The 24,042-nt window shown below is 38.8% G+C and overlaps 1 protein-coding gene across 3 annotated transcripts in view; it reads left to right on the top strand.

The window, feature by feature from the left end:
- Window positions 1–24,042, top strand: part of MEGF10 (multiple EGF like domains 10) — a 104,952-nt gene that overhangs the window by 75,858 nt on the left and 5,052 nt on the right. For 2 of the 3 annotated variants that reach the window (XM_026056983.1, XM_026056982.1), the window contains exons 14-24: window positions 6,331–6,477; window positions 8,963–9,097; window positions 9,507–9,635; window positions 12,808–12,936; window positions 14,574–14,702; window positions 17,319–17,447; window positions 17,979–18,215; window positions 19,571–19,698; window positions 19,871–19,994; window positions 21,705–21,749; window positions 23,313–23,519. In XM_026056983.1, coding sequence (XP_025912768.1) covers window positions 6,331–6,477; window positions 8,963–9,097; window positions 9,507–9,635; window positions 12,808–12,936; window positions 14,574–14,702; window positions 17,319–17,447; window positions 17,979–18,215; window positions 19,571–19,698; window positions 19,871–19,994; window positions 21,705–21,749; window positions 23,313–23,519 — 1,539 coding nt within the window. Of the gene's footprint in view, window positions 1–6,330; window positions 6,478–8,962; window positions 9,098–9,506; window positions 9,636–12,807; window positions 12,937–14,573; window positions 14,703–17,318; window positions 17,448–17,978; window positions 18,216–19,570; window positions 19,699–19,870; window positions 19,995–21,704; window positions 21,750–23,312; window positions 23,520–24,042 lie in introns of those variants that run through there. The other variant, XM_026056984.1, reaches the window with a different exon arrangement.

Genomic DNA, 24,042 nt, shown 5'->3' with positions numbered 1-24,042 from the left:
ATGACACTGCATGGGACCCTGACCTGGTACAGTGCATGCTTGCTCTGGTAGTGAGGGAGCTCAGTGCTTCTGAAGCAGGCACAAGGGTTATAGCTGGGTACCTTAAGGCAGCCTAGCTAACATGCTACCCTTTATTCTGGTGTCAAGATACAGCTGCAGTTGAGCATTAGGTCACCAATAAGATGCTGTATGGTTTAGTTTTTAAAAGAAATTTTTCCTTATTTTTGAATAAGCATGTTATTTTTTGCTTCTGGAAATCTTCTTAGTTTATGAATGAAACTGTAAATTCAATTATTGACTATGTCATGAGCAATCATAAAACTCAAGAAATAATTGGAATTGTTTCTTTAAAAAAATTACACTATTCTTCTGTCTTCTACTGTTACCTAAGGGGATACTTAGATTTTTCATCCTAAAAAAAAAAAGTTATCTTGTTTGTAGGACTCCTATTAAAGATCTTTCTGTGATTTACACCAACGGTACTCACTATAGAGCAGCTTTTAATTTTGCTTAGAAAAGCAAGAGTTAACAGTGGTGTTTTTCCTGGCAATCTCATTATTCCAACACGTTCCAGGAGCCACATGACATGATGGTACAAATGAGAAAAATCCGCCCACACTGAAGATGATGTCTGCCCCAAAACACTCTTCGTCCCTTGACATTTTGACTGTAATTTATAAATAACTTTTCTTCATTTGGTGGGATTGCAATAGCTAGACAGTGAAAAAGAGTAAGAAGCATTAAAATAGCCATAAAGCAGAAGAAAGACACAGTAAACTTGTCCTCCCAATAGATAATGATAGTTAAGTCTCCTAGTATTTTATACTGGAACTAAAAGATGCCTAAAAGATTAGAGAATTCATATTCTTGCAAACCAAGATTTCCCATTAAGCCATTGTAAAAAAGGCCAAGGTTTTCCTCCAGATACTTTGCTTGTTAGTGATAAAACATTTCTCTTGTGCTTTGTTGGACATGGTTTTGTTGGACCTTTCAGGTCCTGAAGAAATGTCATGTCACACTGGTACCACATTTGTAATTTTAAAAATCAATTGAAAGGCTATGTGATGTCAGGGATTACAAAATACCGCTAGTCTGCTGTCTGTACCAAAACAACAGCTTTGTTTTATGGAAAAGACAGATGCAGCCATATCAGCCTACATTATACCAGCCCGCGCAGAGTTCGTCCATGTGCCGCGGCAGATTGGGCGTTGGTGGCTTTTTGCTGTGCTGGCCACCTGCTGACGCTAGTCAGACTGTCCAGCCCCAGATGCGTTGTTTCTGCAAGGAAAGGCTGTGTCTTCCCACATGCTCCCGACATGATTTCCAAGAGGCACATTTGTTGCTGGATTGTCCCCGAGAGACTTGCCCTCACCTCGCCCATGTGAATAACTTGGTCCCCTGGGGAGCAGGGACTAGAAGTCTAGCTTTTAATGTGGACATGGTTTTTTTTTCCTACCACGTACAAGAAAAAGACATAAAAGACTACTGTCATAGGTCTTCCTCAACTTAACACTGAAAAATGAGCTGCTGCTAGAGCACTGCATATGGTGCTAATGCCCCGGCATGCCCGAGCCAGTCCCCTTGCTGTCCTAGATTGGCTGCTGGGAACAGAGATTTCCCTTTGCTGCCACTGATTTCTGCCTGCGCTTCTGGAGCGTGAATGTTCAGTATGCCACAAAATGAAATCATGTGTGGACTCTGTGTCATGATAAAATGCATATTTACTTCCCAAAACAAGGGAGAACGACTGTATTATTTAGTATGGGCGCTGGCCTGTCCTAACACTGGATTTCATTGTGTCTGCATCTCTGTTGCCTGTGCATTGTGATGAGTCTTCGTGTGAAGGAAATATCACTATTTTTAAAGGACAACTTTAAATCGGTAAATTAAGTACATTTGTTTTTCACCTGTCAAGAAGGCAAGAAAAGGAGAAGTATTATTTTCCTGTGGCTACCTAAAACGTGATAGGTGAAAAGAATAGCATCACTGGGCTGGAGGGCAGTGCAGCAACAGTACAGTCTTTGAGAAGAAACCAGGATGTCTCACAAGTGATTCTTCCTCTAAAAATTATAGATGCTACTGTTTGCCTTCAAGCTCTGACACAACACAGTTTTTGTATAGAAGTTTTTTGTAGCTGGCTTCCTACCAAAACTGCCAGGTACATACTCTTCCTCTGCTGCAGTGAAGAAGCAGCACTCTGAACTTCTGGAGAAAAATCTTGGATCCTTTCATTAGCTCCTTAATTTGAGACATTTCTATCTATTCTTCTGGCTCTCTTCAACTTGAGAGCAAAGCCTCTTCTTGCCTTAAGACAACGAGGGTATTTCTAAATAATGCCTTTGAAGTTTTGCACTGCTTTCCTGTGCTGGTGCTCCCCTTTCTTTGGGTTATCACCCACCTGGCAGAGAAGCAGGGAAGCAGTTCTCACCTAGCTTTCCCCCATCAGAAGTCTCAGCTTTCTTGAACAGAAACAATCGAGTGTTTAACAGAGCTTTTCTCCAATAATTAAATATAAAGGGTGAGATCTTGGACCATAATGGAATTTTATCCTTGACTTTAATGAGACCAAGATTTCCCCAAGTTTTGAGGGCCTGATCCTCCTCTTGTTTATGCTGTTATATGGGAAGTATAGCAATATAAGAATAGGCTGTAATTCTGAGACAATACTGGAAAGCTCCATGTGCCATGAAGACAAATTGTATAGCAAATACATGTTCTTTACAAGATAAATTAATTCTTTACTTTTTAAAGTTTGGATAACTTTCTATCAGACTAATGGAAACATAATAGGCTAGAAAATAGTGCTTAGCCCAATAATAAATTTGCCTTGCAAGATCATAAGAAATAATTTGTAGATTTTTCCCCTTTTAAGTGCTAAAACAAATTAGCTCTCTGTTGAACTGTCTTGGATGGATCATTGAGTCTCAACATATTAAATATATAGCATAGGAAGTACGTAAACACTCTCCTAGTGTGGGTAGAAACATTGGTATCCCTCAAGAATTATTTTGCTTCATTCAGGCAATTACGGATGCTGGGGGAATGCTGATTTAGAAGCGAGGCCCCTGGCATAAAGCACTGGGCATTAAATGCATGAGCATTTCTGCAGAGCAGCTTAGCTGAAGTTTATCATGCCCATTCAGCGATTGCCTAGCAACTTGGGGAGGCCGTCAAAGAGCTCTTTGTCCCTGGCTCTGGCAAAAACACTTCCTCACACATCTTCTTATCAATCAAAATCGACATGCAAACTTCTCAAAAATAGTTTTATCACATAAGAAATTAATACTCACTTAAAATAGTGGCGATGATACACTAGCACGCTGTTGGTGATGTTGTAAAGGCTGAGTCAAATCTTCCTTTCCAAGTTCCAAGTAAAAATCTTCCCCCCCCCCTTGCTAATTTCTGGCTTTTCTATAAAAACATAGCTTTCTCTGCTGAAATTTAATATAAAGCATCTGGCTCTGGAAAATTCTTTTTCTGTTTTTTAATCCTTTTAATATTTCTGACCTATTCTTTCTCAAGAAAGCATATATATTTAATTTTTACAGCTATAAACCGTGAAACAGTTTTCCATTTTTAAGTGCCTTTTGGGCTTATCTAAACAGTAGCGAGTGAACAAGATTTAAAACTATTTATATAGAGATACACCATGTCACTGAATCAATCTGTATTCCTGCTTTGCTGCAGTTGTTCCTGACACACACTTGCACACGGGGTGAAATTGATAGTGCTTGTGATCAATGGCAGATATAATAAAATCCCTTTTATAGTGAAAAGGATGTAATATTCAGCACTGAGTACATTAGATTGTCATAATAACTATGCAGTGGAATTTAGGATGCACTTTCCTTTTTCTAAGCAGGGGAATATCATTCTTCACCTGACTACCTCCTCATGAGGTGTGGAAGTGAAGAAAAGCTGATCTTTTTTTTTTTTCCTGTCTCCTTTATGGAGGATTTCTCCTGATGGGTACCAGAGGAGCTTGCTCCTTTTTCATTTTTAATGGTATGGTTGGCTCTTTTAAGCATCGCGGTCCTAAGTAGCATGGGGCTCATTGTGTTTTCTATGCCAGCGCGCCCAGTATCACCCTTTGACACCACACTGTCATAAAGCATCCTCTGTGCACAGATCAAGACGATATAATTGAGCCTGGTGTTATTGTATGTCACTGCTCTACATAATCTCAGATAATGCACTATGGTAACTCTTGGCAACTGCTGACTTGTTAATAGTGACCATTGTATATTGAACACCACAGAAACCCATTAAAACTCAGTGAAAAATGCCTTTTCTCTCGCAGGGTTCACTGAGCAAAGCTATGTATGATATGACAAATAATACTCATGCAAACAGAATGTCAGGTTCAATCCTGAAATCCCTTGAATGTATGAGCTTATGTTTTCATGGACTTAAAAACACAAGTTTTCAAATTTGGGAACCTCAAGCAGAGCAATTTTAAGCATCAGAAATAAGTTTTTAAAAATGCAATGATCTCATCCTGCTCATGTGCTTCAGCAGGGGGACATCAGCATCTCTCAGACCAATCTTTTTTATTTATTTATGCACAAATAAGGACTTACTTAAGTACCTGAAATTGAAAAGTCAACACAAGCTATTGAGAAGCAGGTTTATGTTGTCCCTTAAATGTGGATAAGGAGAGAATGACATTCCCTCTTATAGGCAAAAATGAAAAGGTTAGTAATGATATAAGGAGCCTCTCGATTTTGGCAATAAATTCATTTCAGGTCAGTATTAACCAAATGATCAGTGTCCCCATAGGGTTGTTAAGTGACCTGTGTACTGTCGGCTGCCACTCAGTAGGTGGATTCTAAAAACCAAATGTTTTCTCTATCGTTGGCATTACTTGTTGTCATCTGTTGAATCAAATAGTTGGTTCAATGATTCAAGCTGTTGATTGTCTTGCAAAGAAACAAACAATTTAAAAGTCTGGAGTTTCACCTTTTCTCTAATTAAAGACTTGGTCTTTGGCTATAGGCAGCTTCACAAGGCAGGTGGGRGTGAGGGAGTTACCTCCGAGTTGGGTCTATGAATAAATGGGGTAATTTATTTTTCAGTGTTGTTACGAACACTGGGTTTTGCTCTTCAAAGCTGAAGATTTTTTGCTTGTCACATGTGAAACTGTTTTACTTTTTTAAGACTCTGGCAGACAGTGAACCTGTGGCATATTTTGCTGGAAATGCTTACAAAGGAAGTCATACTTGTGGTTGGATTCAGTCCACTTTTCCCATAGCAAAGTGCTTCATTCAGTAGAGCCACTACAATAATGCTTAATTGTTAATGCAAAGTACTGTAGACACAATATGGTCTGAGTGCCACAGTGGTGCCTGCTGGCATTTAACATGCAGTTTACTTTTAAAAAAACAGCTAATGAAAAAAACAAACAAGAAATTTATATTTAATGCTGCTGCCTTGCAAAGAAAACAAAACAAAACAACCCACAACTGGGCGATTCCAGCCTGCAGTTTGCATTATGATTGATGTATAGGGGTTAGGTCATGGTGATCTGATAATCAATTTTGTGCCAAAAGTGGTTAGAACAAACAGTGACTGACCAGCATCCTTAACACCGTGGCGGCTCAGCATTCTGGAATGCTCACATGGCGGGTCTGGAAGCCTTTTGTGCCCTCTACATTTTTCCATTTGGTATGAGGCTTAGCAGTAATCAGCTCACTACTAATCAGAAGTCATTCTGCGTCCTGCTCCCCATTATTACATTAAATTATCCCAGACCTTGAGAATTTTTACATTCAGAAGGAAACATTTCTGCAGTACCTTTTGTCATGTATTTCCCACACAACAAAGTTGAGAGTACGCTTTTGCTGTTTTGAAACAGCCTCTGCGGAGGAAGCAAAAGCCATTCTTTTGCTGTTTTTGAATTATTTTCTGCTTTTCATTTCTGTTTTCAGCTGTTAAATAGCATATACCAATGGTGAAAGTGAGATGAATAAAAGGATATATAGAAGCCTGGAGGTAGAATCCCATGCAGCTCTTCCTTTCCACATGAGTTGGCTACAGAAATGCTTTCCCGTTACAGAGCTTAGGATCAGTCCTTATGTACCTCTCCTCAAAACCGGAATATAAAAAGTTCACTGTTCTGGGATCCAGGGAAGGCAGGAGCAGAGATGCAAGTTTACCTTGTTCTTATTTTATTCTCTTGCTTTTAGTGATATATTAATAAATAGTTTTTGTTAGCAGTGTTTTAGGTGTCAGTCCTTCTGAGAACCAACAGTTTAAACTAACTGTGCATGCCGTGACTTAACAAGAGCTCTTGATGTACAGGTGGTGACCATTCTTTTTTTATGGTTGCAGGCATACACTGCGACAGTGTGTGTGCGGAGGGACAGTGGGGCCCAAACTGCTCCTTGTCTTGTTACTGCAAAAATGGAGCCTCATGCTCTCCCGACGATGGCATCTGCGAGTGCACGCCGGGATACAGAGGCACCACTTGTCAGAGAAGTAAGCGCAAAATAAATGCCTTAAAATCTCAGTTTCTTTCTCCTGTATTTGGAATATGTATGATATAATACTGTAGTATTGTGTTAACTGTACTGTGAAACAGTCCTCGATTGGACATTTTAATCATCAGAATGTATGAGTGTACAGAAATAGGTGTTACCTGAAGTTAACAACGTTTTCAGCTAACAGTCCTCTTCTAGCTATTTACTTTTATTTACTATTTGTGCAGTGACATTGTTGTACATATGACTTTTAAGAAACAAATACAGTAGGGGAGTCCATTCTAAGGCTAACATTTCCAAATGTGGTTGGCCAACATTGATGTTTTAATACATATTTTGGTAGTTAATTAAAGTGTGCCTGAGTTTCAGAAGCTAGAAACCTTAGCTTCCCATTGAGTTTGGTAGGAATCATTAGCTTAATTATTGCTTTTATTTAACATTTCTTCTGAAGCAGCAAAGAACGGCCAATAGGACCAGGCCTCACTGCTAGTAAAAGGCATCATATATACACATACTTGGATTTTAAAAATTCATCTCTGTAAAATTTAAATGTTAGCAGGAGAAGAGAGATGAACTGAGGCAAATCATACCAGAAGCAGGGAGGCAAAAATAAGATGATGTGCAAAATATCCACCCATCCAAGAGGATTTGTCACAGCTTGCCAGTTGTCCTGAGTTCACATTCTGACAGATAAGAGGGAAAGGTGGCCAGAGCAGAGCAAGGCGACTCCTCTGCGCTGGGAGGCTGGCCGTTTTTCCAGAGGAGGTCTCCCAGAAACAGAGTCAAGAAGCAGGTGGAGTCAGGCCAAGCAGAGAGGCTTACTGGGTCCTCCAAAAGAGGCAGAAAGGAAGAAGGACCCAGCAAATGATTGCCAAAAGGTGGAAGGAGAACCAGAGGAGTCCAGGCATGGCAGCATTTCAGGGTGAAGAGTGTGGTTGCCTCTGGTACTACTAAATGCATTGCTGTAACATTAGTTTCCCTTAAGCATTTCTAACTAAGTGCAGTAATTATTCTCACTATCTAATCTCTGAAGGCTTTACAGTTAATCAGTTAATCCAAAAGTAGACCAAATGTAAAACTTCCTTGTGCCTTGGAACTAATGTGTATAACGAAGACAAGCGGCTTCCCCTCTGATGGCTCTCAGAGCCAGTCCCTCATGCATGGTCCCGAGACCAGGAGGTCATACAAATAATTTGGATCCCAGTCAGAAAGTGCCTTTTCAGTAAACAGGAAGATCTTAAGGCACTGTTTTGCTTGGAAAAGTTAAGGTCTCAAGGGAGATCTGACAACATAACTTATATCAAGCATATAACTGAAAGGCTGAATCTTGAATGACATTAAAATATTGAAAAGATACCAAGTTAGTTTTCGTGAGTGCTAATTGCTGCTGTGCAACAGATATTTCACTTGAAGCATTACCTAATACTCTAATTTATCAGGAAAAAAGAATGCCCACAGGGATTAGAGAAACAAGGAGATTTCATGCAACAGCCTTTTTTTTTTTTTTTTTCCCCTGTCTGTTTTTATTTGGCTGATGGTGGTGTTCTGCATAAGAAGAGACTAGTGTCTTTGGCACAGGAATTAAGTGGAGGACTGTATTTTTCTCGTGAGTGCTAATTGCTGCTGTGCAACAGATATTTCACTTGAAGCATTACCTAATACTCTAATTTATCAGGAAAAAAGAATGCCCACAGGGATTNAAGGAGATTTCATGCAACAGCCTTTTTTTTTTTTTTTTTTCCCCCTGTCTGTTTATTTGGCTGATGGTGGTGTTCTGCATAAGAAGAGACTAGTGTCTTTGGCACAGGAATTAAGTGGAGGACTGTATTTTTCTGGTCTCAAGTTCTGTAAAAGCTAGGGAGGTGATGTGTAGCTGCCTGTCTTGTGTAATGAGTACAGTGAATACTTAACTGAAAGGATGGCTTGAAAACATTAATACATTTTTTTCAGTGAAGTAATGGCTAAAGTAGTCTAGATTTGTATACCAAGTTAGAAGACACATAAGAAGCTGAAGTCTAAGGTGACCCTACTCATCTACAGATAAAACTATCCCCCTGTTTTTTAAAGTATTTTTCTTCAAATATGTTTTTAAAAGATGTTCATGCTGTAGAAGATGTGTAATATATAGGCAAATATGTATAATATGTAAAGTATATATATTTTAAAAATAAAACAGGTACAATGTTTCTCTTTTCCTTATTTTAAGTAACAGTGTATTTGGCCTGACAAGTCATAGAATGTCAACTGACTAGTTACTAACTAGAATGTAGTAAGCCCCCAAGGAAAAGAAACAAATCTCCTTTACATGTGTGTAAAGCATTCTATGTTTATTGGAACTATATGAATAATAACAACCACTGTTGCAATCCTTGTGTATTTAGGAAGTAGAGCTAATCGAAGTTAGCAATGAACCCACTAAAGAGTAGTTCATGACTGTATAGATAGTGCAGGAGACAATGCTAGTTTGTTCTTTCTGATTCCAGTTTGTTCCCCTGGGTTTTACGGACACCGTTGCAGCCAGACATGCCCCCAGTGTGTACACAGCAGTGGTCCCTGCCATCACATTACTGGATTATGTGACTGCTTACCTGGATTTACAGGAGCCCTTTGTAATGAAGGTACAAGCTCTAATTAATACTCCTCTAATTACTACAATGCTTGGTAGATGCCAAGAATTCTAATAATATTCATTTTATCTATTGGATACCTATAAGACCAAAAATGGTTTCTGTTGTAGTATGTGAAGTTTATAAATGTGGAATCTTAAGCAGATTTAAGCTGTTTGAAAATTTATGGGAAGTGTGAAAAACGCCTGTCTTTAAAATAACACTCTATTCTTCTATGTATTATTTGTAAAATGAGTAACTGAAATGGGCTTAGCAGAATCTGTAGTGCCTTGCTTCAGTATTATACTAAATAATATACTTTCCTTGATTCAAAAAGATCCATTGTTTTTTCTTAAAATAAAGAAGATACAATCTATGTGCTAATTCCTAAAGAATTCTAATACTGATATCTTGTTCTCAGTGTGTCCCAGTGGCAGATTTGGCAAGAACTGCATTGGAATCTGCACATGTACCAATAACGGCACATGTAATCCTATCGACCGGTCTTGTCAGTGCTACCCTGGCTGGATTGGTAGTGACTGCTCTCAGCGTAAGAGTCAACCTTTTTTTCCGTTGTTTTTCAATAGCTGAACCCTGGCTAATTGTTTTCTCTACTTATTGGTGAAAAAATACTTTCTAAGTGAGAAGTGAGGACTTCATTGCATATAATGAAGAGAGATTCACCTTTGTGTTTCATTTGCATTATTACACACTCATTTGCACTGTGAATTTTCTAAGAAGGTTAGGGGGCTAGAGCATAGGGCATGCAAGAAGAGGGTAAGGGGGAATCTAGTTGTGGTCTTCCACTACCCAAAGAAGAGTTACAGAGAAGACAGATCCAGACGTTTCTCAGAAGTGCACAGTGAAAGGCCAAGAGATAATGCTCCCAGGTTACAACAAGGACAACTCTAATCAGACATAAGAAGAAAATTCTTTATTCTGAGAGTGGTCAAGCACTGGAACAGGCTGCTCGGAGAGGTTGAAATCTCTATCCTTGAAGAGGTTGGGGAATCTCCATCCATGAAGATTCTTTGAGCAGGACATTGGACTAGATGCTGGGTTAGATGACACCAGAGGTCTCTTCCAACCTACAGTATTCTGTGATGCCATCAATCTTTCTTTGCATAGTGGCTTCATGACGAGTTGTTTGCTTGTCTGTGTAATTTTGTAGCCTCATTGCAATAGTGTTATGAACATGGCATGGCTTGTATCCACAGGACACTCTTACGAATGACAGAGGTATTATTTTACAAACGATTTCTTTTTAAACTGAGGCACTGATATATTGGGTTGTTTTGACTGCAGTCACATAGAGAGTTATTGGCAAGGCTCACAACAAAGCCAGGATTTTCCAAAACCCAAACTAGCGCTCTGGCTGCAGGACCACACTTTTTCTTGTCAAACATTTGAGCTTTCTTGTTAAGAGTTTCTTGCATTATGACTTTTTGTTATTACTTACCACTTTTTAACAGATTTTTCTCCTTCCTCCTTTTAAAAATAATTTTCAGATGCACATTTTTAGTGTCATTGTACTCCACTTGATTTACATATGCTCTCGCTATGCTAAAATAAATGAAGACTCTTCCTGACTTGAAAAGGAGAAGGACTTAGCCCTAATTTTCTTCTGCTTCACAGAGTTATTTTGTTAAATAATTAGGTGTTCTCCTGATACATTACTGGGTCAACCTGAATTAATAATAACAAGAAACAAATAACTGAAACAAAATTCTAAAAGGAAGCATAACCAATTCCATAAAGTACTAAAATGCATATAGTCCTGCAGTGCATGCAAAAACTTCAGTCAACCCGTTTTTATGAATAAATGTAGTTATATCAGACCCTGATACATCAAAATTCAAAAGACATTGCACTAGGGTTCCAGGGAAGTGCATTTCCTAATAACATGCCTCATTGGTTTCTGTCATTCACGGTTTGACTGGTCCAGGTTAACTGGCTCTGTACCAGTGCAATGTAACGTCTGGTCAGTTTGGGAAAAGCCCTTCTTTGCTGGCTAAGTTCTGAGAAGTGATTATCATCCGCAGCTCTCTATGAGATCAAAATTAATTTTGGGTCTGTTCCTGTGAAAGCCAGTAGCAGTATAGGTGCTGGGTCCATATCTTTATGGTAAAATAAATAGGTTGTTGGAAGAGTAGCAGTATAGGAGTATTTGGGAAGAGGAGAGACTTAAGCACTGAATCAATATAAGAAAATGGTGCCAGCCGTATGAATGGACGCTTCTACTGAGACTGTGTTCATGGACCATAGGAGAGGAAGTTTATTTGCTTTATATGACAGCCTTTCATTCCCATGGAAAATGATGATTCCATTAATTTCTTTTGGAACTACTGACCTTCTTGAAACACCTAACCTTTCTTCTGTGATTTACATTCTTTCTTGATTGACCACTAATATCATACAACAAATAACAGTAATAAAATCATTGTAAATCACAAATTGAAACAACAACAACAAAATGTGTTATTTTCAGTAAAATGCAATATGTTTCTTAATAGAGTGAATTTTGGGCAAGGGTAACACTTTGCAAAAATACAGACCACACGTATATGAATCATTTTGCTTACACAAACATTTAAAGCATCAAAAAGTTTCTCTTGCTCCCAAGACTGGTCTCTGGATGACCAGATCCAGTCTACATTCATGAGGAGATATCAGTCTTTTTAAACTAATACAGAAGTAGGAATCAGACTTTAGCATCTAGCCTGTTTCTCCTCTCCTATAAAATACTCATTTTGTGCTTCCAAAAACTGGTTTTGAATGACACAACTCTGTACTAAAGAAACAAAAAACCTTAAGATGCAAATCCTAAGTTTTCACAGAAAGGAGCACCTTTTCTCTATTCTTTTCTCTGTTCTAAGCACTGTATTCTTAGAGCACCTTCTGCACTTAGTGATATTCTGACACAGAGAAAATTTTCTGTTGCTGTCTCTGAATAATAATTATCATTTTGGGATTACTTCACTATTCTAATGTTAGCATTCAGTATCAGATTTGTTCACCATGACATTTTCAAAGTAATCACTAAAATTGCACCTCAAAACATTTTTAGATATGATTATGAGTGAAAAAAATCTCCTACTTTATTTATAATTGCTTATTAGAAATACATTGATTGGTGGACCTATGGAAACAACTGAGTAAGCCAGAAGCCTTATTAGGTCAAGAAACCTTACCTTAATCAAGTTGAATGTGCCACACTTAGGCAACAATACAGAATCTAACAGTGAAAATACAGGGAGTAACCTTACTGTTGTGTCAGGCTACAAGATATGTTTCAACCTTCTCTGTTTGTTTTTCTTCACCTGTGAGGCTTAAAATGCTTAACCCCTTGGTGGTGTGCAGTTGAACTGTCTTCAAATGAAAAACTCGATCAAGAAAAGAAACTTATGTTGTTCTGTCGTCTGATCTATGAGAAAGCTGGTATAAGATGACAGCATCCTAGTCCCTAGTATCAAATATGTACCACTGGTTTCTTTCACATGTTTAATCTTTTTCAGCACTTTTTATCTACGGTAAAATGACTCATTAGTTTAAAAAAACGAAATCTGTGTTTGTCTGTCTGATCAAAACAGAGCAGCCAACCAATATTAAAAAAAACCAAAAGCTAAAAACCAAGCAATACTCCCATTTGAATGAGCACTCTATGTTAATGAGCAGTGAGGATCCCTGTCATTTAAGATTAAGTAACTGATTTGTTGTTTTAGCTTGCCCACCTTCTCACTGGGGTCCCAACTGCATCCACACATGCAACTGCCACAACGGAGCTTACTGCAGCGCCTATGATGGGGAGTGCAAATGTACCCCGGGATGGACTGGCCTTTACTGTACCCAAAGTAAGTAAGTGACCCTTGTTGTCCATTCATGCTCTTACGGGTCTGCAAATCAGTGACAGAATTTTCCTTTGGTGTTTTAACCACTTGATTCCCTGATTTCTCCTCGCGCTGCTGACCCTCTCACACCCAGGGAGTGTACTGCATTGCCTCTGTGCTCACTGGGGAGGTACCCCTGTAAGCCCCAGCAGAGCTTCGGCCGTGTGTTTGTGTTCAGGCTCCTCTCTGGCCTTCCTGCAGCAGCAGGCAACTTTTGGCTGCAGCCAGGTGTTCCCGGGTGTCACCACTGCGTGTGTGCAGTTGTGGCCCCAGGTACAGCGTGGACACCCTTAGCTGTGCAGGTAGTGCGCTGGTACCGTGCAATTCCTTCCCTCTCCAAAACCTCCCCAGGAAGTATTGCAGAATTGGGGATGCCATAACCAAGATGATAACATCAAGACGCAGAGCTGACTGAAGCCCTGAGAATAACTTCTGCCTTAGCTGTGGTTGTGATCTACTGAGGCACAGTCCCTGTCAGCGTTGCAAAGGGATCATATTGTCTGTCTCTTATCTGTAATTGTTACGTCCCAGAGACGACTGCAACAACAGCTCTCACTCAGCACATATAATTCAAATACTGATATAGAAGCTATTTTATCTGCAATTTAGAAGCCAAACTTCGTGAGGTTTTTATTTCATCGTTTATTTTGGCATTTTCTTTGTGTAATTAATACATTAAATTACTGACATTTCTAAGACTTTTTCATTAGAATAAAAATATCAGCAGTGCAGTGACTGGGAATAGGTATATGGCACTCATTATATGCTGGGTAACAATTCATAGGAAGTTTGAGAGAAAAAAATTTGTTAGAGATAGATATAGATGGAGAAGAAGTTGGTTTCTTATTATCTGTATCATAAATAGTTGTATTTATGGCTCCTATTTGGCTTATCTTCAATCCAGGCACACGTATTATCTTTGAACTCAAAAAAACATAGCTGTTTTGCATTCAGTGTTTAAATACACAGTTTCCATAAAGTGACAACTCTCCTTTTTCAACTGAACAATGTCATAGTGGCAGGAAATAACACATACATTATAGGGCCATATGGATGCAGCTCTGGAAGACGTTCACTATACTGGTTAGCTGTCAGCTATCATGGTTATTTTCCTTCCTGCTGGTGAATAATGATCTCTTTGCGGTGATACGTCTTCTTCATACTGAAATGGCATCTTTGTGAGGAATGGAGATACAATATGTTATTATTTTTACTCTTTATGCTTCAACATCGACTGTGCTGAAAATATGTCGAAAGATCCATTCATCACTAGACAGATTCCCTGTACTGGTTCACAAAGTGCCCTCTTTCTCCTCCTTCAGATATCTCAATAAAACCCATTTCTTCAAGCAGCCCTTCTTGCTGCCTTCATCTGCTGTCCCCACAAGTTCCCATTCTTGTTTTTGTATAGTTGTTTGTCTAATGTATATTTTAAACCCCTTAGCATAGGGTAGGTCTTAATCTGTTGTGCTTATGGAATGCCATGTTGCGTAGCAGAGCTACAGAAAGGACTTTTCAATAACGTACTTAGTAATAATATTTGAGTGTTATTTCTAGAGCATTTTTTCACTCCGTTTTCCCTCCCCCTCCTTGTATTGCAGGATGTCCCCTAGGGTTTTATGGGAAGGATTGTGCCTTGATTTGCCAATGTCAGAATGGAGCTGACTGTGACCACATAACGGGGCAGTGTACCTGCCGCACGGGATTCATGGGGAAACACTGTGAGCAGAGTAAGTAGGAACTGGAATTCGTCATGCTTGATAGCAACAAATATTACTGTGAGCAGAGTAAGTAGGAACTGGAATTCGTCATGCTTGATAGCAACAAATATTAAAATCTTGAGCCGAGCTTCTGTTGTTTTGGCCTGTGTTCTCATACAGCCTCTTGGCTTCAGTGGGAATTTTGACTGAGCAGGAGCTTCAGGAATTGATCCAAGGCTTTTTCGAAACATAAAAACCCACAGAATTAATTATTGAGACTGATTATGATTGTGATGGCTGTTCTTTTTAAATGTAGCTATAAACTGAAAGTCATTTGCACTACATTCTAGTTGTTTTGGGCATAATGCTAAAAAAACCTCCAACAATCCTGACATGTAAAAGTAACAAATGAATCCAAGTAATTGTCATTAGCATAAACCACAATGAAAATTAATAGTTAGAAAACTAAAGATTAGATATACCACATCAATCCTAGTGGATAAAATTCTTTGCAATATGGTTTTACAATACAACTGGATTATAACAGGACAGTAAATGGCATTTTGTTTTTGTACATGGGTGATTCTTTTACCAGTTGCATAACAATAAATCAAGAGTAACGCCATCAATGATGGTGTGATGTTGTAAAACACTAAAAGACTAATCAGGGTCCTAGGCGGAGAATCTGGGTAGTCCAGCTTTTGTTAAGATTACAGAACGGTGCTCCCACACTTCATGCATTATACTGCACTGCAAAGCAATCCATTCAACACCAGGCCTACGTGCCCCTGATGTTTTGCTTGATTACTATTTTGAAGGCTTAAATGGGTCTTTGGCATCAGCAGTCCGCACGGGGCAGAGCGGAGCACAGTCCCTGTTACCTACCACCAGGGCTGATTTAGCTGCGTCTGATCTGAAGGGCTGCACAGAGGCCGGGATAGCAGGCGCCACACCTGGCAGCCCTGCAATAGAGGGGGCCGGGGGGCATTACCATATACTAAACTTCTCTCCTGTAGGCACACTTTATTCCCTCAGCAGTGAGTCTAGCCCCAGCTGCAACATGTGCTGGGTTTCTAAGACCAATGGGCATTTATGTTAGAAACACTGAAAATATGAAAGTGGTTTTTTTCCCTTAGAAAAATACGATTACAACAAAATCAGAACATTTTAGAGAAATATATCTATTTCAATGAAATAATAGCTGGGCAATATGTTCTCATTAGTTATTTAAATTTTCTTATTCCAAATTTCATTTCAAAATGTTTCACTTCAAAAGAGCAGTAATGTTTAGATAAACTTTTTTTGCAAAATCCTCCTTTGATGTTGTCAAATCCAAATATTTATTTGAATCTACATTTATTATTATATTTCACAGATTTGGTATTTTATCCTGTGATCCGATAATGATTCAACAATATTAAAATGTTCTGATATTTCTGAATTGGAATTTTAGTTTAAAAAAATAGACTTTTCATTCCAATTCAGATTTCAAAATGCCAAAATATGCCATGGAATGATGTTTTTTGGCTGGCCATGGTCTTCAGTAGTACTAATCTTGCTTTACTGAATGAAACCAAGAGAAGGATAAGCATGAAATTGCACTTGTATTTGGTTTTATCAAGACTGCAAAAAAGTTTCTCTGGCACCTATTGTGTTGCATTATCTTGTGAATTATCCTAATGTAGGAATAAAAGATGAGTTAGATTGTTTAAAAAAAAAAAAGGAAAGCAAATCAATCCAATTACAAAACCCCTGAGAAATTCAGAAAATTGAGTCTCAGAAGGAGAAGAAACACCACACTTCTTCAAACCATCTGTAGTACAGTAATGTAACAAGCCACATGTTAACAGAGGTGGCAATACAAAAGAGGCATTGTTATCAGTGTAGGATAATTCTCTACCGTATTAATTACATGGTGAAGCAGACACTTTGATCAGTAATTAATTATTGTAATGCAAATTTTGTAATTAATTACTGATCAAAGTATCTGCTTCACCATGTAATTAATATATACAAAATATGCCAAAAGCAGTGCAGGACCAGTTTCATCTTTTTTATAAATATATGGTGCATATTAGACTAATTCTTATGGTTCTTATCTCCTGCTCCATTACCACATTAGCACATCTGTCATATGAAATGATGCCAGCTACATATGTGACACCACTTATATGATTACATGATGTTTCAAGCACTGGGGTTTGAGTAACTGGGGAGACCTGACATTCTGGTGTAAAACTGGCACTTTGGTTACATTTTGTCCATTTTTTCACTGTCTTCTGCCCTGTTAATCTGTGCTTTTCTGATTTTGTATTCACTTCCTTAGAGGCACCAAGATTACGTATAATGGAAAATCACTTCTGAATATAATTGCCCCTCTCCTTTTGCACGTGTGTGTGCATGCTTGTGCGTGCATGCGCGCGCACACACACACACACACACACACACACACACACAGAGCCCCCTTATCTTACAAAAATATTTTCAGTAGAGATCTACCAGTAATAACATATTGCCATCTGGTGGTCACTTACAAAAACATACATGGTTTGACAAGGTCAAGTGCTGGCCTGTAGGATGCTGTAGGTCTGTAATACCAAAGCATTTCAGAAACATTAACTTACATCTACGTCTTATTTTGTGCAGAATGCCCTCAAGGTACCTATGGGTATGGATGCCGGCAGTTATGCGACTGTCTGAACAACTCAACATGTGACCACATCACAGGAACATGTTACTGCAGCCCAGGCTGGAAGGGGGCCAGGTGTGATCAAGGTAAAAGCCTAGGCGCAATAAAATTATTGTGATTGCGTTCTCTAAAAACAGGATCAATCTATTAAATGTCATGTCTGTATCAATCGTTAACGTAACCTGATAAGTTATGTGTGTTTAAATAGTCTGTTTTATCAGGTTAGATGTAGTCTATAGATTTTTAAATATTAGATGCCTCAGTGATAGTTTACTGGAGTAACACACTCAAGTGCAGATTGCATGAAATCTTTTAGAGTGCAATGCTGTCCAAAGCTGCTGATAGAGCATGTGCTTTATCTGCTCTGTATGTTTTACCTAGGGAATGGTCTTACTTTTTCAAATCCATGAAATACCTCTTTCTATAAAGAAGAAGAATGCTTTTCCTTAAGGCTAGGGTTGTCTTTACATTGGTTTCTGACATAGTTCTATTTCTGCATTATTAAATACAATTAGAATTAGCAGAAAGATTTAGAAGTGAAATACTGTCCTGTACTCCTGACACATGAGCCTCTGCATGCATTTATTCTGTATATTCCATTTCTTCTTATATTTCAGCTGGTGTAATTATAGTGGGAAACTTGAACAGTTTAAGCCGTACCAGCACTGCCATCCCTGCTAATTCTTACCAGATAGGGGCTATAGCAGGTATCATCATTCTTGTCCTGGTTGTGCTTTTCCTGCTAGTGCTGTTCATCATTTACAGACACAAGCAGAAAGGGAAAGAAACACATATGCCTGCAGTGACCTATACCCCTGCTATGAGGGTCATCAATGCAGACTACACCATTGCAGGTAAGTGCAAATCTGTGCAAGGATTTTAGAACAGAGGGGTTTTTCTTCTCCACCTTTTGACTTTGTGCTTTTAACTTAGGTCCACATCTGGCCCTAACAGTGTTTAAATGTGCACATTGAACCTCTTTGCATCAGCAAGAGCTGCTGTGAGCAAGAGCGTATTTGATTCCAGACAGAGTGTCTGAAATTCTGCCCTGAAAGCTTCACTGGAAGGAGAGGCAGAAGAGGCTTTCCCTCTTGAAGAGGAGGAAGGCTGAGACCCACAACTATCAGTGCCTCTTTCTGGGATGGCAGCTGCTGCAACCCCACTGGCAGTGCCGCTGGCACACCAGGCCCGTGGGGTGCAAGGGCAGGCTCGTGTGCTTGCCTCTCAGCTGGAAGAGGTGGCTCATCTGAGTGCAGAAGGATGCTGGCCCAGCATCTATAGCCATTTAGTTTGTTTTGTATCAGTCTTTTAACCTCTGCATTTAATGCCATAAAGCTGGCTTACACTGGTAAAATATGTTCCCAGCTGAGTAAAGGAATAAGCTGACCTTATGTACACCTTGCTTTACTGTGTACCATTTTGCACCCCCAAATATTTCTCTGCATTAAACAGTGGGAGTATGGATTTTTCTATTTCGCCATGCCTGTTTTTAAACAGAACTGAAAAGTGTGGCAAAACATGGTTTCTGCTGAGATTTTAAATTCAGTGCCAATAGCTTGAATACAGGAAGACTGCTATAGCTGTAGAAAATTAAAATTTCACACTAGCTACAGTAGGATTCTATAGAAGAGTGGACGACAGAGTTTGAAAACAGTGAAGGGAGGGAGCTACATTCCCGAAACAGGACAGGAGTTTTCAACCCGTGATGGTGCATGTGAATTGGGATGAGAGGGTTAAATGAACCTTCAAGCAATGCTGTCCTTTGCAGCCAGCTAGCAAGGAAATGGGCAAGTAAAGAAGCCAGCAGAAGCAGTTGTCAGAACAGAGAAAGATATCTTTTGAAAATACCAGCAGAGGTGGTGGTGCAGTAGAAGCACCAGAAAATGTTGTGGCCTTGATGATAAAGGTGTCTACAATTAGGACAATGCCACAGCTACAGACACTGGAGGCAAAAGAGAGCAAGGGACCACAGCAGAAAGGGATGCCAGCCAGTAACGCTTGAGAATGCTCTTTGCTGGAAGTGAAGTCATGGATAGTCAGTTATTGCTCTGTATGTTTAATTTATTTAAATGTAGGCAAAATTTTTAGAATTTTGTTTTTCAAGAAACTCTGGAGCAAATGCTGAAATTAATGCAGCACTATCAAGAACATGTCTTAAGGACACGGCACATTATTTAAGTTGTTCATTTTCCTTTCTCTTTCCTTTCAGAAACTATCCCTCATGGTAATGGTGGAAATGCTAACAGTCACTACTTCTCCAACCCTAGTTATCATACTCTAACACAGTGCACCACCCCACCTCGTGTCAACAACATGGACAGACTGACCCTGGCAAAGGTAAAACATAAACATCTAAATGCTTCTGTGTAAATGAGCCTCTGATTTCTTTTACTTTCTTTCCTAATGACTCATATTGAATTTATTTTTACTTTCACTGATGATCACCTTGTAGAAATTCAGCAACCCATTATCATTTTCAGTTTCTATTATCTATCTTTCTCCTAAATAGTCAAAAAACAACCAACTGTTTGTGAATCTTAAAAATGTGGAACCTGGAAAGCGAGGCACTGTCATGGACTACACAGGAACACTGCCTGCAGACTGGAAACACGGTGGTTACCTCAATGAGCTTGGTAAGAAAAAAAAGGAGGACAAAGGGGATGTTATTCATTGTGGTTGTGATGGATTGTAAAGCAGAGATTTGTTTTCCTGTATAGGGTTGGCTCTCCAGTCAGGTGGTATCAAAATGGTTCTTCCGTGACACTGTCACAGAATAAAGCAAAACCTACAATGCCAGGTTTGTCAGGCAGTGTGTGAGGATCAGTGTTATGGCGTTTGACCTTCCTGTAAGGCAGTACCCTCAGAGACCAAATGTGACTGCTTGAGAGGACCAGTGAACCAGTCTGATGCCCAGTGCAGACACGATATGCAAAATAACACATTATTTTGATAAAAAATTGTGTATTAATTAGTTTTGTAAGACAATGGGTATTATGCAATAATGATCTCCTCTGGCAAAATTACACAGATTCTTATTAAATCAATCAGAGATTGCATAGTTCTGTGGGTTTTTTCTTTTTTTCTTGTTTTAGTCCCCACCATACAGAACTGATGCTTAAAAAAATAGCTTCTAATAATCTAAACTGCTTTAGGTATAAGTTCTAAAAGCATCTTCCAAGTTAAGACTCCTGTTTGCCAAGAGACAGAGCACTGTTTTTATGATGAGAAATTTCCCAAAGTCGTGATAATGACAGTCAACTCTACATTTCCTTAGAGTATTTGTCCTAGTACTCAAAACTCCTAAGAGATATTGGCTGTGGTTAACCTGTTGTAATAAATCGTGGAGTAACAGGGAGATTCCAGAGGACTGGATGAATGCTGATGACATGCTGTTTTTCCGAAAGAGCAAATGGGATGACTTGGGTAACTCTGAGCTGGTGACCTTGGCATTAGTCCAGGCAAAAACAAGAGAACAGTTGACATGGCATCTAATTAATAAAGATGTATGGGATGGGAATACAATTTATGCCAATTGTTTTACTGAAAATAGATGTTCTCAAATAACATAATTTCGTCTTGGACACTATGAGTTTTGTTGATAAAGATATTGTATTAGATATAATAGTTTTAGGCTTTTGTAAGGCTTCTAACATAGTACCACAATACATTCTGATTAAAAATTAGCACTTTACAATATTAATTAAAGCTATTTGAATGGATTAGCAACCAGATAAGTGCCAAATCTCCAAAGACAGATGTTTATATTGGGGTTTATACTGAGAGAAATCTGTTAATAACAGACAATTGCAAAGCTGTAGACCTAGGCATAAAGAGTTTTAGGCCATTTCTTTAGGCCAAAGGACTGGAAAGGAGAGACCCTGGAAAATACAGCAGGAGTAATTAACCTTGGGAGCAAAGCACCCAGAATTGCAGTGAACTTGCCATACCCTGAGATTTTCAGGTCAAAATGGAAGCCTTTCTAGTAGATACGGTTTATTCAGACAAAAAATATGCTTTAATCAAAAAGCAGTTATTGGGTTCATTCAAGAGTAACTGGGTGAAATGGAATGGCCTGTGACATATGTGAGGTCAAACTAGATAATTTAATAGTCTCTTATGACCTTAAACAACTTCCTTGCTCAGGGAGCTACTATTTGAAAGTGTGCAAGCACATCGTACCAATGCTTTTGTAACCCTCTACTGGGTAGCACAGTGCTTATAAGAGCATTCCTCTGTCAGGGGAAAAATTGGCCACAAAGCGATTTTTTTAAAGGGTTCGAAGCTGTTACCCACTCATTTTACTTTGGTTTTAAAATTGCTGGTTTTGATCTTATTTTTCTCAGGTGCTTTTGGACTTGATAGGGGATATTTGGGAAAATCCCTGAAAGGTGAGTGTATTTTCTGATGTGTTTAAATGAAATGATATAGATATTTAATTTCATCTTCTAAATTGTCTTTGATTTCTGAGTGAAGAGAATATAAAATAATTTTGGACTAAATTATACCTAGTCACTGAATCAATGCATTAAGGGTTATTTGGGGGTGATTGTTTTGGGGAGAGGGTGTTTTTGTTGCTTTTTTCCTTAGAAAAAAAAAAGCCTTTTTAAGCCCCTCATTCTCCATACATGAACCATTTGTGTACTACCTGAATCACAAAATGGTTCTATTCTGACCAGCAGAAGGGAGACAGCCCTTGACTTCAACCCAGTCAGCCAGGTAGGGATTCAAGCTGCCTCTGATGAAAGGCTTCAGGGGAGAGCCAATTCCTCTTGCAACTGGCATGGTTTATGTAGGGCTGGGCCCCCACAAGCCTGCAGTGCTTCATGGAGCTCACTGTGGGCTTTTGGAAAGTATATCAAAGTATGAATGTATAGAGAAGAGTGAAAAGTTCGGGAAATTCAGGGAAGCAATGATATTTTGATCTTTCTAGTTATATGATTTTCTCATGAGACTTTATACTGGACTGTACTGGTGTGTGTCCCTATTTTTGTTACATGATTCAGGTATGCCAAGGTGGCTAGAATGTCTAGATATCCAAACAGTGAAGAAAGTGTAGCTAAATCTAAAAGAATAATGAGTTAAATATGTAGCAGCTGCTACCTGACATTCCCTGGTTTTGGAGGATTAGGGGAAGCCTAATTTCAAATACCTTAAAGGTGTCACAAAGTTATAAGCAAACATTTACTGAACAGTTCCTCCAAGTCAGTCTCGAGCTGGATATTCAGAAACAGGAACCAGCTGAGAAAGTCGCAGCTTTAAAACTGAAATAACATGGAATACTGCAAAATAACACAGAATAAAAGTAACACAGGATACTATAAAATCTCTTCCCAGCATGAGAAAATACCTCTCAAAACACAGTTATCTGTCTTTCAGTCAAATCCCCAAATGACAAGCCATCTGACATTTCCTTCTCAACTCTCTTATGCTTAACCTTATGGAAACTTAAGAGAAAGTGGTTACTGGTTAATGTGTTTTCATGGCTGCATACTCAAACTGGGGGTCATTCCTAGAAGTCACCTTACCAGCCTAGCCGTTACTATTGGGAGCAGACTGTTAGATCAGTAATTTTAATAGTGTCCTGAGTTTAGCACTTGCAAAGGCAAAAAGTATTCTGAAGTGCCTATTAAAACCTGATTCTGCAAATTACCTGTATTTAATGGGAATTGAAGGTGCTCAAGCTTTGCAACAAGAATTTGCATATGGCAAGATCAGGCCCATAAGAGCAGAGAGGTAGAGGTGCCTTTGTTAATTGCTGTGTAAGACAATTTTTGAATTGTGACTAGTTTCCATTTAAATACTCATTTATGAGTGACTTTGTAGAACTCAAAATTACAGAATTTGTATAACAGCAGAGTTTTTCAGAAATGAAAATGAATTTTGCTCTGTTTAGTAGCACGTCCATATTTACATGGCACATTTGAAAGAGCAGTGTGTTTTTCTTCTTTCAGATCTAGTGAAGAACTCAGAATACAATTTAAGTAATTGCTCATTGAGTAGTTCTGAAAACCCATATGCTACTATAAAAGACCCACCAGCTCTTGTACCAAAAAATTCAGAATGTGGCTATGTTGAAATGAAGTCACCAGCACGCAGGGATTCCCCATACGCTGAAATTGCCAACTCTGCTTCAGCCAGTAAGAATGTTTATGAAGTTGGTAAGTACAAATTGCATTCGTAGATTGTGAAGTTTAAGGACAAAGAGTACAATACTTTTCTTCTGAATCAGTTTAGTCAAAACACATGGAAAATCACTAAAAAAATGTTGATGCTTTCAGATTCTCTCTCTTGCTCAAAAGCTATAACAAACTCATTCTTTTGAGATGAAGTGGTATAATTCCCAAGAAGATAGTTTGAAATACCTTCAGTTCTGTTCTACAACCAAAAGGCAGCTCTAAATGTCCCTGGTTTGAAAGCCTTTCTTTAAACAACAGCAGAAAATATGCTCAGCATTTAACTGCAGTATAATTCAGCTCTGGATTAGGCTGTGAAATACTGATTACAGTTGAACTAGGTGTACATGAGGGATAGAAAAGCTCTGTTTCCTCTCCTTGATCAGAAAAAACAGCATCTTCACCCACAAAAGTGATATTTTACTGATGTGGGTCCTGTGTAGTTACTGCATTATTGAGAAACCTTTGGGGTTCTTGTGGAATGGTAATTATCTTAATGATCTCTGGA

Source organism: Apteryx rowi, unplaced genomic scaffold (genome assembly GCF_003343035.1).
Source record: "Apteryx rowi isolate R43461 unplaced genomic scaffold, aptRow1 scaffold_135, whole genome shotgun sequence".
Taxonomy (NCBI): Eukaryota; Metazoa; Chordata; class Aves; order Apterygiformes; family Apterygidae; genus Apteryx; species Apteryx rowi.
The sequence above is the reverse complement of the archived record's forward strand: the minus strand, read 5'-3'. Positions and strand labels throughout refer to the sequence as shown.